The sequence below is a fragment of the Accipiter gentilis genome, chromosome 22 (assembly GCF_929443795.1).
Source record: "Accipiter gentilis chromosome 22, bAccGen1.1, whole genome shotgun sequence".
NCBI lineage: Eukaryota > Metazoa > Chordata > Aves > Accipitriformes > Accipitridae > Astur > Astur gentilis.
In genome coordinates, this window is record NC_064901.1 from 1,062,841 (window position 1) to 1,075,492 (window position 12,652).

At 39.3% G+C, this 12,652-nt stretch overlaps 1 protein-coding gene across 47 annotated transcripts in view; it reads right to left on the reverse strand.

The window, feature by feature from the left end:
• Nucleotides 1-12,652, reverse strand: part of NRXN3 (neurexin 3) — a 1,031,704-nt gene that overhangs the window by 138,890 nt on the left and 880,162 nt on the right. For all 47 annotated transcript variants that reach the window (XR_007509161.1, XR_007509160.1, XR_007509159.1 and 44 more), the window contains one exon: nt 5,524-5,695. Coding sequence is in view for 43 of the 47 variants with exons in the window: in XM_049825576.1 (XP_049681533.1) it covers nt 5,524-5,695 (172 nt within the window). In the remaining 4 variants the exon portion in view is untranslated. The remainder of the gene's footprint in view (nt 1-5,523; nt 5,696-12,652) is intronic.

Here is a 12,652-nt window from a genome sequence, read left to right on the forward strand (position 1 = left end):
GATCTTTATAATTTTACCAGGAACTGAGGTTAGACTAACAGGTCTGTAGTTCTCTGGGTCTTCCCTCACACCCTTTTTGTAAATTGGAACAGCACTGGCTAGCTTCCAGCTAGCAGGGACCTCCCCAGACTTGGTAGATGATTGAGAGGGGTCCTGCCATAACATCTGCTAGCTCCTTCAGTACTCCTTCAGTTTGCTGGAAAACTTTTGGAAAGAAGCAAGTAGGAACTCAACCAGGTTTCTTCCCTGTCTCACATAATGTGCCTGGTACTGACTAAGCAATTTCAGATCTTTCCACCAAGTAAATGAAAAATATATTGTAGCAAGAGAGACTTCATGCCTTTCACATTTTAGATAGATAGGACAATCCAGACCACTATCACTTTAACCTGTGCTTCTGGAAAGCGTTTTATTTCAGGCAATGGTAGGTGAGGAAGAATGACTTCTCACATAGACTACTGAAGATGTAGTTCAGTGAAGATTTTAAACAGGCGTAAGCCAGCCTTGCTGATAAAGGAAGTCATCTTATCTTTCCCTGTCTCCTGACTGATCATCTCCACTCCCATGTGGCCACTTTTCTTGGGCCAGTTACATGGTGAATGGCATTGGTAAAGTGATCCCCCTGAGCAGAAGACGACAAAGAGCAGAAAACAGAAATGTGACTATTTAAGCAACATAAGCATGGGAAGGAGCAATGCAAGAATGAGCTCCCCTGTCCAGCTCCAGCTGTACACTAAGGTAAGCTCCATCTACATCAGCATTTTGGTTTGAATCAGGAGCATGCCTCCAAGGTGTACCTCCCAACACTCTCCACTTGCTACACTTTGGTTCACATACTGAAATGCTCTCAGGGAGTACAAACTAGAGTCCTTTCAAATGAAGTTAAACCAGAATATATATGCCCCAACTGTTCAGGGTCATTTGGTCCTTGGGACTAGAACTACTCTGAAGGAAAATCCTAGCACAGACATCAGAGGCTCAGAACCAACTTTTGTGTTATAGGTAGGCACTTACCAGGCCACAGTACTTGGCCAGAGCAGTCAAAGAGTCCCTGGAGTTCTGCTGTCAAGAGCTAACTGTCCAGCTTTTCCTAAAATCCAATGTACTTGAGAGAGAGAATGAAGTAGGGGCACATAGGATGAAATATTTTTTCTTTCTTTCAGCACCAGTAGAACGGCACATTAATGTCATTTGAAAGGGCAGAGACTACTAAAAGAAGGCTGAGAGATCATGCAACAGAATGATAAAAGGGAAAAATATAAAATCTGTATTGGGTGGATGAACTAATGAATCCCTATAAGGATCCAGTTGTTTAGTGTTGTCCTATTTCTTTTTTTTAAAATGCATTAATAAAATCCAGGCTACAGTTCTCTTGCTAAACCATGTACTTCTTTAAATGACAATGTCTCCCTGCCTTTTGCCTCTGTTCCATTAATCTTCTCCTTTAAAACATTACTCCAATTAGACTTTATTTTGGTGTTACTGATCCTCTTGCTTTACAGCTTCTCTTCACCTAGTTTTGCTTCTTTTTCTGCTGCAGAAAATGTAGTCAGTTCATGGATGAACGAACAGGAATATCAGGCTTGTTTTGATGTAGACTACAAATCTGCCAACGCACAAAGTATTTCTTTGCAAGCAAAGACAGTGGACAGAGAAAAAAAAATCTCCTAAGACTTAATGAAAACTTAGGGACTGACATATCCCAGTTCTGTGTCAAGACAGATTTGTTTTTAACTCTTTTGAGAATTGCTGACTCCATCCCAAACCTCAGGATTCCCAATTTAAATCCTTCTATCCCATTGTAAAGTTTTTCAAAGTTGGTGGTTTTTACTGTAATCTGAAACTGAAACATGTCAGATGCTTCCTCTTCCTGAACTAGCTTTCCTATCTTACCTACTCTTGGTCCAAAATGACTCCTACTTCATCACTAGACAGATTTATTTAGAAGGCTCTCAGAAAGAACATAGAAGCGAGAAAATAACAGTGACCAAGCACAACCTGTTATCTGGGATATACACCAAAGGGTGAAGGCACGTGAGAAAACAGAAGGGAGGTAGTCACAGAAAACTGTACTTTAGGGCATAGAAATTCATACGTATGTTAGCAAAAGGTGTATACCCTGACTGAGAAACACATTGTGATGACCAACTTAATGAATCAAGCATCAAGGAATTTTTTATCAACAGAGCCTATGGCAAAAGCCCATCTCCTTATTGTGTAGAGGAGAAAGGGCAAAACTAATGCAAATAAATCATAAATGGCTCAGTGTTTTTTGCTGAAATAAACCACGACAGCTGAATTGCAGATAGCAGCCCCAGTGCTAATGCTGCTATATGCCATAACCATGTTCTCAGGAGCTTTTGTCTCTTACCTGTACCGGGCTACTGTTCAGAGTCTTACTGCCTAGTAAGAGAAACTCTGGCAGAGTTGGAATGGTACAAACAGTGAGAGATCATCCCTAATGACTAGGATTATTTCAGTCCCAAAGCTTAGTCAACCTTAGCTCCAAGTTAACTCCCTCCTTTACCATTTCTCTCTAACCCTTTTCCTCACGAGAAAAGCACCTCATGGTGCAGGTGACTGAGATGCAATTGTATGCTATAAAACCCAAAATGTCAGTGCCTGAACGCTAGGTTTGCTGCTTTTCCGTTTTCCTTCCACATCCTTGTCTTTTATTTGAAGTTGCAAAAATACAGCTTTGGAGTCTTTCAGTCCCATTGGGCTAGTTTCATTTAATTTCAATTTAACTGAAGACTGTGTTTTAAGGAAAGCCAATATTCTCTCTCTTTGCTCATTTAATGAATATCCCACTTTTATTTGTACTTTCCATTGAGCAAGTAATTATGAGTCTAATGTATAATCCTTCCACAGGTAATAAAACTCAGGAGCATGGAAATGCCATTCAGAACGCAGCCCTGCTGCCTGAAGATTGCGCCACATGTGATGATGAGGAAGATACTTTAGCTAGTTTATAAAATTTGCAAAAATTAGGCTGTAGCACTGTGCAGAAAATCAAGTACACATGAAATTGTTCATATTACAGAGAACACAGCGTGCCCAAACATGCATGTGCTACAAATACGATGTTTCTTAAACACTACAAATAACTGTGTTTCCAGAATTGAAGTGATCCTATGCGTAAAACACGGGATTCCTTAGCTATAATTACACGCGTTTGATACGAACTGTAGTTTTGGCAGTCTCCAGCTAAAACATGCTGGATTAGCCTGTGTCAACCCAACCACAAAGCTTTTTACACAGTTGAAACTCTGCTGAATGCCAGTTTGGTCTTGCACTCAGTATGAGAAACTAGTGCAAGTTCGGTCTGTGAAAGACAACAAATTATTCATTTCAAAAGCTCCTGTTTGGTCTTCTTTTAAACCATTAATTGCCCAGAAAAGGGAACTAATAAGTATTGGTTTCCTGTAATTGTTGGTTCATTGAAGCTCTTCCTGAACCTGAGGCATCCATAATGCCTCTTTATTATATGGATATTCTGGTATTTAACATGAATTGAGATCAAGCCACAGTCCTTTCCTCTGGGAGGGCTGGAACACTGCCCTCCTCCCTTGGTTTTTTTCCCTAGCCATGTAGGATCTTTATTTTTTTCAACTTTTTAAAATTTGTTTAAAAAATTGGTTTGAAAGACACTGGAAAAAATAAGGGAGACACACGTACACACACCAAGTATGACCCCACAAGCCTTATTTTCACAGGGACAGGCTGAAAACTTCATTGTCTATAAACAGCCAGAAATTGAAATACATGCATGGAAAGGAAAAGGTGTCTGGAATATAAAGGTGTCCTTTTCCCTTGGGGTACAACTCAATACACTCAATACCAGCTCAGAACATAAGATTGATGCTGATTCTATAAAACCATACATCTTCTAATGAAAACACAGGAATATCTTTAGCCAAGACAGAAGCAGAGGGTACTGAGGTAGTCTCTGAGTGCGATTTATTTTCCCTTTTAAAAAACAAAAAAACCCTCTAAAGCAACAAGCTGAATATTTTGTTTCTTTACACCAGGGACTTACTACAGCAAGTAATAGAAGAAGAAAATTTATTCATGGGGTTTTTACTGACTGTAATTGGCTGCCAACTGGATGAGAGGTATTTTACCACAAAATAATTGATGAAATGAGCAGAGGAAAGATACCCAGATTGGGCCTCTCCTAGCCACACTTCCCTCTCTAACCAATGGATAACAGAGCTAGAATCTAACTCAGCATGTCTGTCATGGCGTTCTTTGAAAGCAATTATTTCACAGAAATAAGGACAATTATTAAAATGTACTCTTTTGCATATACATCACCAAAACACTGACAAAGTGTCGTGTTGAATATGTGGTAGAGAGCACCACAGGATAGATCACTCGCATTAAAAACTTTCTTGTGCACTTTCTGGAGTAAGTGGAAGAGATGAAATTATCCCCTTGGAGTAATTTATTAGTGTAACATTGTATAAACAATTAAGACATTTCTCATAATTTGAGGTTAAGTGGCTTACGGGAAACTCCTACACAACTAGCAAATTGCCTCATGTTTATCACGGAATTCTTCCTTCTGTCCCGGGTCAGTTACGTACAACCTAGAATGGAAGAACTGGAAGTTCCTTAGACTTATTACTGGAAACCAACAAGAAGACCATGGCTTGATCTTAGGCAACAACATGGGGATAAGAAGAATGTGGTTAACATTGGAATTCTTTGCTTGTGCTCCTCCTGCCTCTTGTAACCATCCACATCATCAAGCCTCAGCTATCTTACGCATCACATACAGCCATCTGTTTTTCACTTGGAGGGAGTTTGTCCTTTTAGCACGGTGACATATAGTATCAAGAGGTGGGATAAAACATGGGACAGTCACTCAAGAGCTAGTTGTTCGCTGTTCCTGGTGGATTTAGGGTGATGATTTCCGAAGAGAAACCGAATAGTTCAACTACATTTTGACCTAAAGTCAACAGTTGACAGTTTTGGCTAGCATGTGTGTTAACCTTTACATCTGCAAACCTAAAAGAAAGAGTGAAAGTCAGATGATGAAAAATTATGAGGCATGCGTAAAGTCTGTTCAAATACTTGCAACTTAATTTTCCATGTTCCTTACAATTCAACTCTATATCTATATAGACAGTATCTTGGGTGGGGCTAGAGTTACCTCTCCTTTTCATAAGGTCTCTTCAAAACTTTCCTCCGTTAAATAGTTAGAAAATATCACAAGTAGCAAAACCAAGTTTGTTGTTGAATCAGTTTGTAATTCTGCAGAACCAGGATTCACGTAGAGACCTCTGAAATAGCAGCATCTATGTGCATCATACCATAGAGTTGGCATGCTTATTCTTCCAGTGTAAAGGACTATTACTTTGTGTTCCAACAGACAGAATATGCACCACCAGGCTGGTCAATTTATTGTTGAGATGAAGCAACAAAGATTTATATAGCAACCAGTTGTTATTAAACATTAGTTTGTAGGTATAGATACACTGAAAGAGAAAACCAAAGGAAAAAAAAAAAAGTATGTACCTGTTGGGTAGTGTTCATTCACTGGCCAGGTGTCAACCTGAAGTGTGGCGTTGCCACCGTTCCTGGTAAAGCGTACTACGTGGTATTTGCCATCATTTACAGGTGTGCTTTCCTCTTTGATAGAGATGTCCACTGTGCCAATATTGAAGACTACACCAATCTTGCCTTGCTCCTAAAATAAAAGAAAAAAGAAACAAACGCTTGTAAATTGCTGCCTATTAGGAGAATGTTCTTGGCCTATAAATCTCGAACGGGTAATTGTGCCAGCAGATGGCACTGAAGAATACACTGAAGCACTGTTTTGAGTCTTGTCAGGACATATTTCATTGGCTCTACTTCAACACAAACATTGTCTTTCGCACTCTTCTTTACAGCATTCACCTGAACATAGCGACTCATTTGTTCCCTTATATCAGCACAGGAGACAGGTGAGAAATCAGGCAATGAAAACCAGGAGATGTGGATAAATAGTTACTGGAGCAACATCTCTACTGATTATTAGTAGTCACTTATTCCGTTGTCATCTGAAATGCAGCCACAGGCAGGCTGTATCCCAACAGCTGTTTTGTTCTGTTATTCTGCTTGGGAAACAAACAGCCCCCACCCCAAAGCAAACAACTGTGGGATCCAGCAAGGAGAATGCAGTTACAAGATGGATGGAAAAAATGTAATTAGCTGACTTTGACCACCTGAGGGAAGCTAATTGCTCTTAAACCAAACGGAAAACCTTCCAGACTTTCAAAAGACAGGAGTAGCCACAGTCTATTACTTTTCTACATCACACCCCAAGCAATGCCTTACCAATAAAGCAGTCCTCCATAGTGTTTTCCCAAAACTTTCCACCAGTCACTGACTGAAAGGGAAGAGCAGGCAAAGCCAGTCGTACCAGCCATAACGCTTGCCCCTGCAGCTCCCCTCACGTAGTTCTAAGTAACGACCATATTCAATGACTTTAAGTTGTAAAATATGCACCCAGAGTATATTCGGATATCCACATTTAATAATACTGATTTAAACAGTGCCAGAAATTCCCATCACTGTACAATATACAATTAACAGGAATGCATCTTCAAGGCCTCAACAAGGAGAGGCATAGCATGCTGGTGTCGATGTTTATGAAGGTATATTAGGTGTACTTCATGGATTCAAATCTGGTGCAGAGAGGCAGAACTAAAATGTATCATATAGGAAGCCAGTACATTCGCTACCCATCCATACTATAAAATTGGCAATAGTTTTGTTAACTGTCTCAATAGAAAAATCAAGGAAGAAACAACAGAGAGTAGAAGGCTGTCTCATATAAAAACAGAGCCTCTTTGAAACAGCACGGAGGTATACTAAAGGGGCAAGAGACAATTTTGTTATTGTTATTACCTTACAAATCTACCTGGTGGGCAGAGGACTTCAGGGCTGTTACCCTGACTGACTTCACTACATTCTCATTAGCAAATCTCAGAAATAAGAAAGAAACCTCTCCTCTTGTACTTGAGGGCCACCTCAGATTCCTCTCCTGGATTTATTCCTGTCTCCTGGTATCAACAGACCTTTTCCTTAAAATCCCCCATGTCTTCCAATTTCTCACAGAGGCCTTTCCCGATTCCTGCTTTACCTTACATGTCAAGCTTTACTCCTACCAAAATACTCATCACAAGTTCCTTATATCTTCAATACCTGTCTCTTTTTTGACTTTTTTTTTTCCTAACAGCATTCCCCTTAATCCTCAGACTACAACACTGCTATTAGGAAAGGAAAATAAACAATCCTGTTGCTGAAGAGGTCATTAAAAAAATTGGACTGTGCTTTGACTACTTGAAGTTTAACACTGTAACAGTAAGCACCCTATTTTTTCTCTAGTTATAATGGTAAATTTTAGACTCTGCTAAATGTATGCTGGATAGCAACAGTCTCATACATTCACACTGCTATGCTTTGGATGGACTCCCCTTCAAGATATCAATAATCATTTTTCATTAGAACATGGGATAAGTGGATTGCAGCTCTCAGCAGATGCATGAACTCAGATACCATTTGAAAACAATCAACCTTTCTTCTCTTATGCTACCCAAAAAATAAGGGAGTTTTCAGTGAACAGAGATTTATTTCAGGTAAAACCATTGCTGGTGCAGCTTTACCACTTATTTGACATATGAAGTAAGTGAACTCCCAACACTCTTTCAGTGAATCTTTTGCTGGCAACCATATAATTATCTTTATCTCCATAGCAATTAGCAAAGAACAAGATTAATTTTTGCTCAAAGAATCAAAGAATGTCTGCTGACCAGGTAACCTGGCTACTGACTTCATGTGTTTTTGCAAGGTGCTGCCTTATAATCAACCTCCTGGACAACCTCTCATACAGCTTTTCAATCACCATCAAAACATCAATCTTCTTTTGCACACTGCAGCCGCTCTGAGAAGAGTCCACCTTGGTGAAGGCATAATGTGAGCAGGTAAGATGGAAGAGCTGTGCCTTGTCTAATGGAAAAGATCTCCAGCAACACAGAAGAGGAAGGGATTAAGAGGTATTCAACACAGTAAAAGCTGCATACCTTCAAGCCCTGCAGGCTTAACGAGGCAGAGATAAAAACTTGCAAGTGGGGAAAGGGATGGTGGCAAGTTTAGCTAATCTCCCCTGCAGAAGGAGAAAATGTTTCTGATCTCTCTTTTCAGGAAAAGGAGATAGCCCCTTTCCCCAGGCTTGAAGGAAAAACCCTAAAGGGCTAGTGATAACCCATGGATAAGAGGGCAAACTGGAAAAAGATTCTGGAAGCAGAGGACTGCAAACCACCAGTGGCCTTCAGTCTGCTGGAAAGAGGAGGGGAATGAGCAAACTTGGTGCCCTCCCCATCCCAAGCAGATTGCCAGCACCTCCCAGAGCCAAGAGAACACAGCCCTTCTAAAAGGAGTATAACACTTTGTTGCAACTGAGAAAGGCAAAAATTTGTCTAAAAAAAATATAATTGTGGGCCTGACTGAAGGCCTGCTCCAGCTCTCTTCAGTCCCACCTTAGGCAGAGTTCCCTGTGACCCTTTAACATGAGTTCTGCAGAAGCACAACTTTATGCCAGATTTTGATACTCTGATTTGGACTGAGAGGGAGCTTGTCATGAAAATGGTTCTGTTCCAATTACCAGGATAAAACACAATATAACAATATGCCAAAAGCAAGGCTATTGAAGACTGCACACACAGACTTCAAGATGTAGTTTATTCATGATATTTTATACCTCCAGGACACCAGACACTACCAAAAAAGCAACAATTAGTTTATGCTTTCCTGGCAGAAAAAAAAAAAAAGTAAAGCAAAACCCAAAGAAAATCCTACAGCAAAGAACAGGGACCACGGACACAAGGGGCAAATCCGGAATTTATTTTCAAGATCTCTTCAATTTCAGTTTCCTACACTACAACACCTCATTAAAAGCAGCTTTTACCAAGACCTACTTTCCTTCTAAATCTGAAAGACAAGCTTTACTGTTAAACTTTAACACTTCATGATGGACATGACCTTTCATCCCTTTCCCCTTACTAGTAGATTTTCTTTCCACATTACCAAACACAGGCCTTAACTAGACCAGTTAATGTGACAAAGAAAGATTTACCTTTGAGTCACTATCTGTAATGTTTATTTTGTTGTTAAAGAAAAAAAATCCTAACCATACAGCAAGGGGAAAACTGAATACAGAGCCACACAGAGAATGCACGTTACATACTCCAAAAGGGCTCAAGAGAATTTTAACAGACAGTGTGCATTTTTTCTTCTCTGCATTGGTACTCACTGGGCTGCCCCAAACACTTTCCATGAAAAGGTGACCAATAATTAATGTTTTTGAAACCTTCAAGTGACATCAAGTGCTGTCACTATATCTTGGAAAAATGAGAACCATTTTATTTATAAATAATGAAGTGAACTCAGCATTCAATCTGTATTTTACTTCTCCCCTTCTTTATTTAAGGCTACTATGCAAAAAAGGATTTTTAAAGTTCCTCAAGAATTTATCTTTTGCTGATATGTCCCATAAAGTCGCTGCCCTCAAAAGCCACATTACCGTTTCCTCACTTACTTACCTCCTTCTGGAGATAAACTTCTGCCATGATGTCTCTAGGACTTCAGGCAAATAATTATGATTACATAATGGAATGGTTGTAGATAAATTATAAGAACAAAAAAAAGCAAAGTACTAAAAAGAATGTACAAGGCCTCACCTTGACGACTCTATTCTACACTATGTCCTTCCACAGGCTCCTCGCAAAGATTTCTTGTTATATGCACTGTTACCAAAACATTTTGAACATTATTAAATGATATAGGCGCTAATCTACAGTCTGGATCAGGAGATCTGCAATCTATTGCTTGCCCTTAAGCATTACTTCACTTTGGGCAACTTTTTCTTTTACCTTTCTGTGAAATGGATTTTTCATCTGTGACAGAAGGGTGATAGCCACCTATCTTTCCAAGCTCTACAAGCCCTGTAAATCCAGATATATTTTACTTAAACATTGGTGATATCTTGACAATCCCAAACCTTTCAGCCCTGAGAACAACTACAGTCCAAGAGAAGCAGGTCCTAAGGTTTTCTCACCTTCTACTTTCACCTCCTCCAAAACCCATTCCTTTCCTCTAAAGAGACCTCGGGAACATTTCTGAGGTCTGACATTTTTGCAGGTATGTTTTTTCTTTTGTTTCCCTCCACCCATGCAGAACTAGAGCCTGTCTGCATGCAGATTGTCAGGCCTTTGTTTCCTCTGTGCTGTGCCTTTACATTTTGAAGGCATCTGTCTTTCTGTAGCAGACCAGGTGCAAAGAAAGTCAAATGGGGGTGGCAGTGATTTTGTAAGATGAGCAGTTAGAGTGTGTTAGAGAGGACACATACGCGAACAGACACATGCACTGCGTGCTCTGAAAAGGGCTTTACCTTTGGGCCTTCTTTTTCTTAATCTAAAATTCAAATTATCCAGACTGAAAGTACATAGCTGTTCCTTATGTGCAAAAAGCCATTTCACTTCAAAACCCGAAAAGGAGAACCCCAGGCAACAGGACAAATCCTACTCTTAGCTGCATCAATATGAATCGATAGATATTCAGTTGAATAAACTTGATTCCTACTGATGCAAGTGGAAGCAGAGTTTACCCCAGTATCTTCATGTTGTTTTGTTTCTTTTTCTGAAACTAGGTGTAAAAGGAAAAAAAAAAGGCATTTATAAAACATAACTGAAATCTGACTAGAATCCCAGGATAACTGTGTTTTTTCACACTCATTTTACTTCATCATTTTTTAATAGTCACTACTGTTCAGACTGCCTCCTCCTCCCACCCTGGTTGGTTCCAACATGACTAGACGTCAGCCCAAACCTGGCGGACAATATTCCTAGTTACTGCTTCCTGAAGATCACTGCTGATTTTGCTGCTCTCATTTGAAAGTGATACAACCACTTTCAGTAATACAACAAGCCATTTTGCACTGTAGGAAGGTTTTGTGAACTACTACTTTTTTTCCATAGATGCCACACGCATACACTCCAACTCTGCTACCCTCTAAATTGAGGAAAATTGCTTTGTTTTCTTATAACCCCAAGCACTGCTCTTCCTGGAATGGCTTCCTTCGACTTAGGCTCCTCAGACTTGCAGTCTATGTTTTTAAAAAGAGATAGAACTTTTATTTCTCCCGCTTTGGAATTTTTTCCACTTTATTCTTTAAGTCTTTCTTTGCTTGATTTCCTTTGGGGATTTTGTTTGCTTACTTGTTTGCTTGTCTGGTTGTTTTTTATTTTTGCTTTGCCTCAAACTTCATTCTGGATGTTAGTCCAGCTGTCAGATCGCTCGCTTTCTGTGATTTGGGGGACTATGCACAACAGTGCTAAAAGTACAGAGGTATCCAGCAAAACTGAAGGTTTAGATGTATATTCCACAGAGGACATTCACTATTTACTACAACATCAAATCACTTCATGTGAACTTTCACTGTAAACAGAAACTCAAAGTCCTTTACTAATTAGAAATGTAGTAAAAACCATCATTGTGCTTAGAAGACCCTTCTGAGCTGCAACTAGAACTAAATGCATGGGTGGACAGTCCTTTCCAGTATAAGGATACCAATGGATTTAAGAAGGGGAAACGTTAGAACCTGTATTCAACAGAGTATAAGGCAGTTACTTCTATTCTATTCTGGTCATATTTAATGCCATTTTAAATACCACCAGGAGGTAAGTCTGAAATCAGAATTCAATATAAACAAAACTCTAGAGTTGGGTAAAGGGACAGCTTACTGGATGAGCTCTTTTTTTTTCATCCAAATAACAATGGCAGGGAAGGCATGCTCAAGAACCAGTACAGCCACCCTGGCAAATATAATAAACAAAAGCAGCAAATGTAGTTAAAGAAATGACAGGCACTGAAGCTCACTTGACTCAGAAGCTTTTAATCAGGGTTCTAACACTTTGCGGTTATCTTGAAACATGAGGAAAATGTTATTAAGGTGAAGGGTAGTATATAGGCCAGCCAATCTTGGTCGATTTTTGAGAACTATTATAAGGAGCACTAGGGCCTTTTTTGTTATATACTGCTTGTTACTGCTTCTTTAAGGTGCTGAACCAGATCTACTAAATGCCAGTTACAAACCTATTTATCAGAGAGAATGATACACACACAGGACAACATAAATAGAAAATATTACCGTTTGGGGCCATGGTTTTTAAAAGAAGCAATTCTCACAGATACATAATTTATAAGGCTAAAAAGGACAATTGTTATAATCTAGTCTCCTCTAAAATTTTATATGAGGCCATATATCTTCTCTGAATTGATTCTTTGTTGAACTATAGGATATATTTTAGAACAACACTTATTTGCAATTTGAACATTTACAGCTGAGGAAAGAAGCCTCGGAATCATTGCAGTTGCTTCTTTGATGAGATTGGCCCAGTGTTGAACATGGTCAAAAAGGCAAGTGGAATGTCAAGAATTATAATGAAAAGCAACAGTGTACAAAAATAAAATCTCTGTTATAAGTTAATGATGCACCTTTGACTTTAATTCTTGAACATAGTACACAGATCTGTACAGGCTGTCTCAAAAAGAAAAAGAGGAGATATAAAAGGTTTGAAAAGGTACCCCACTTGAAATTGTATAT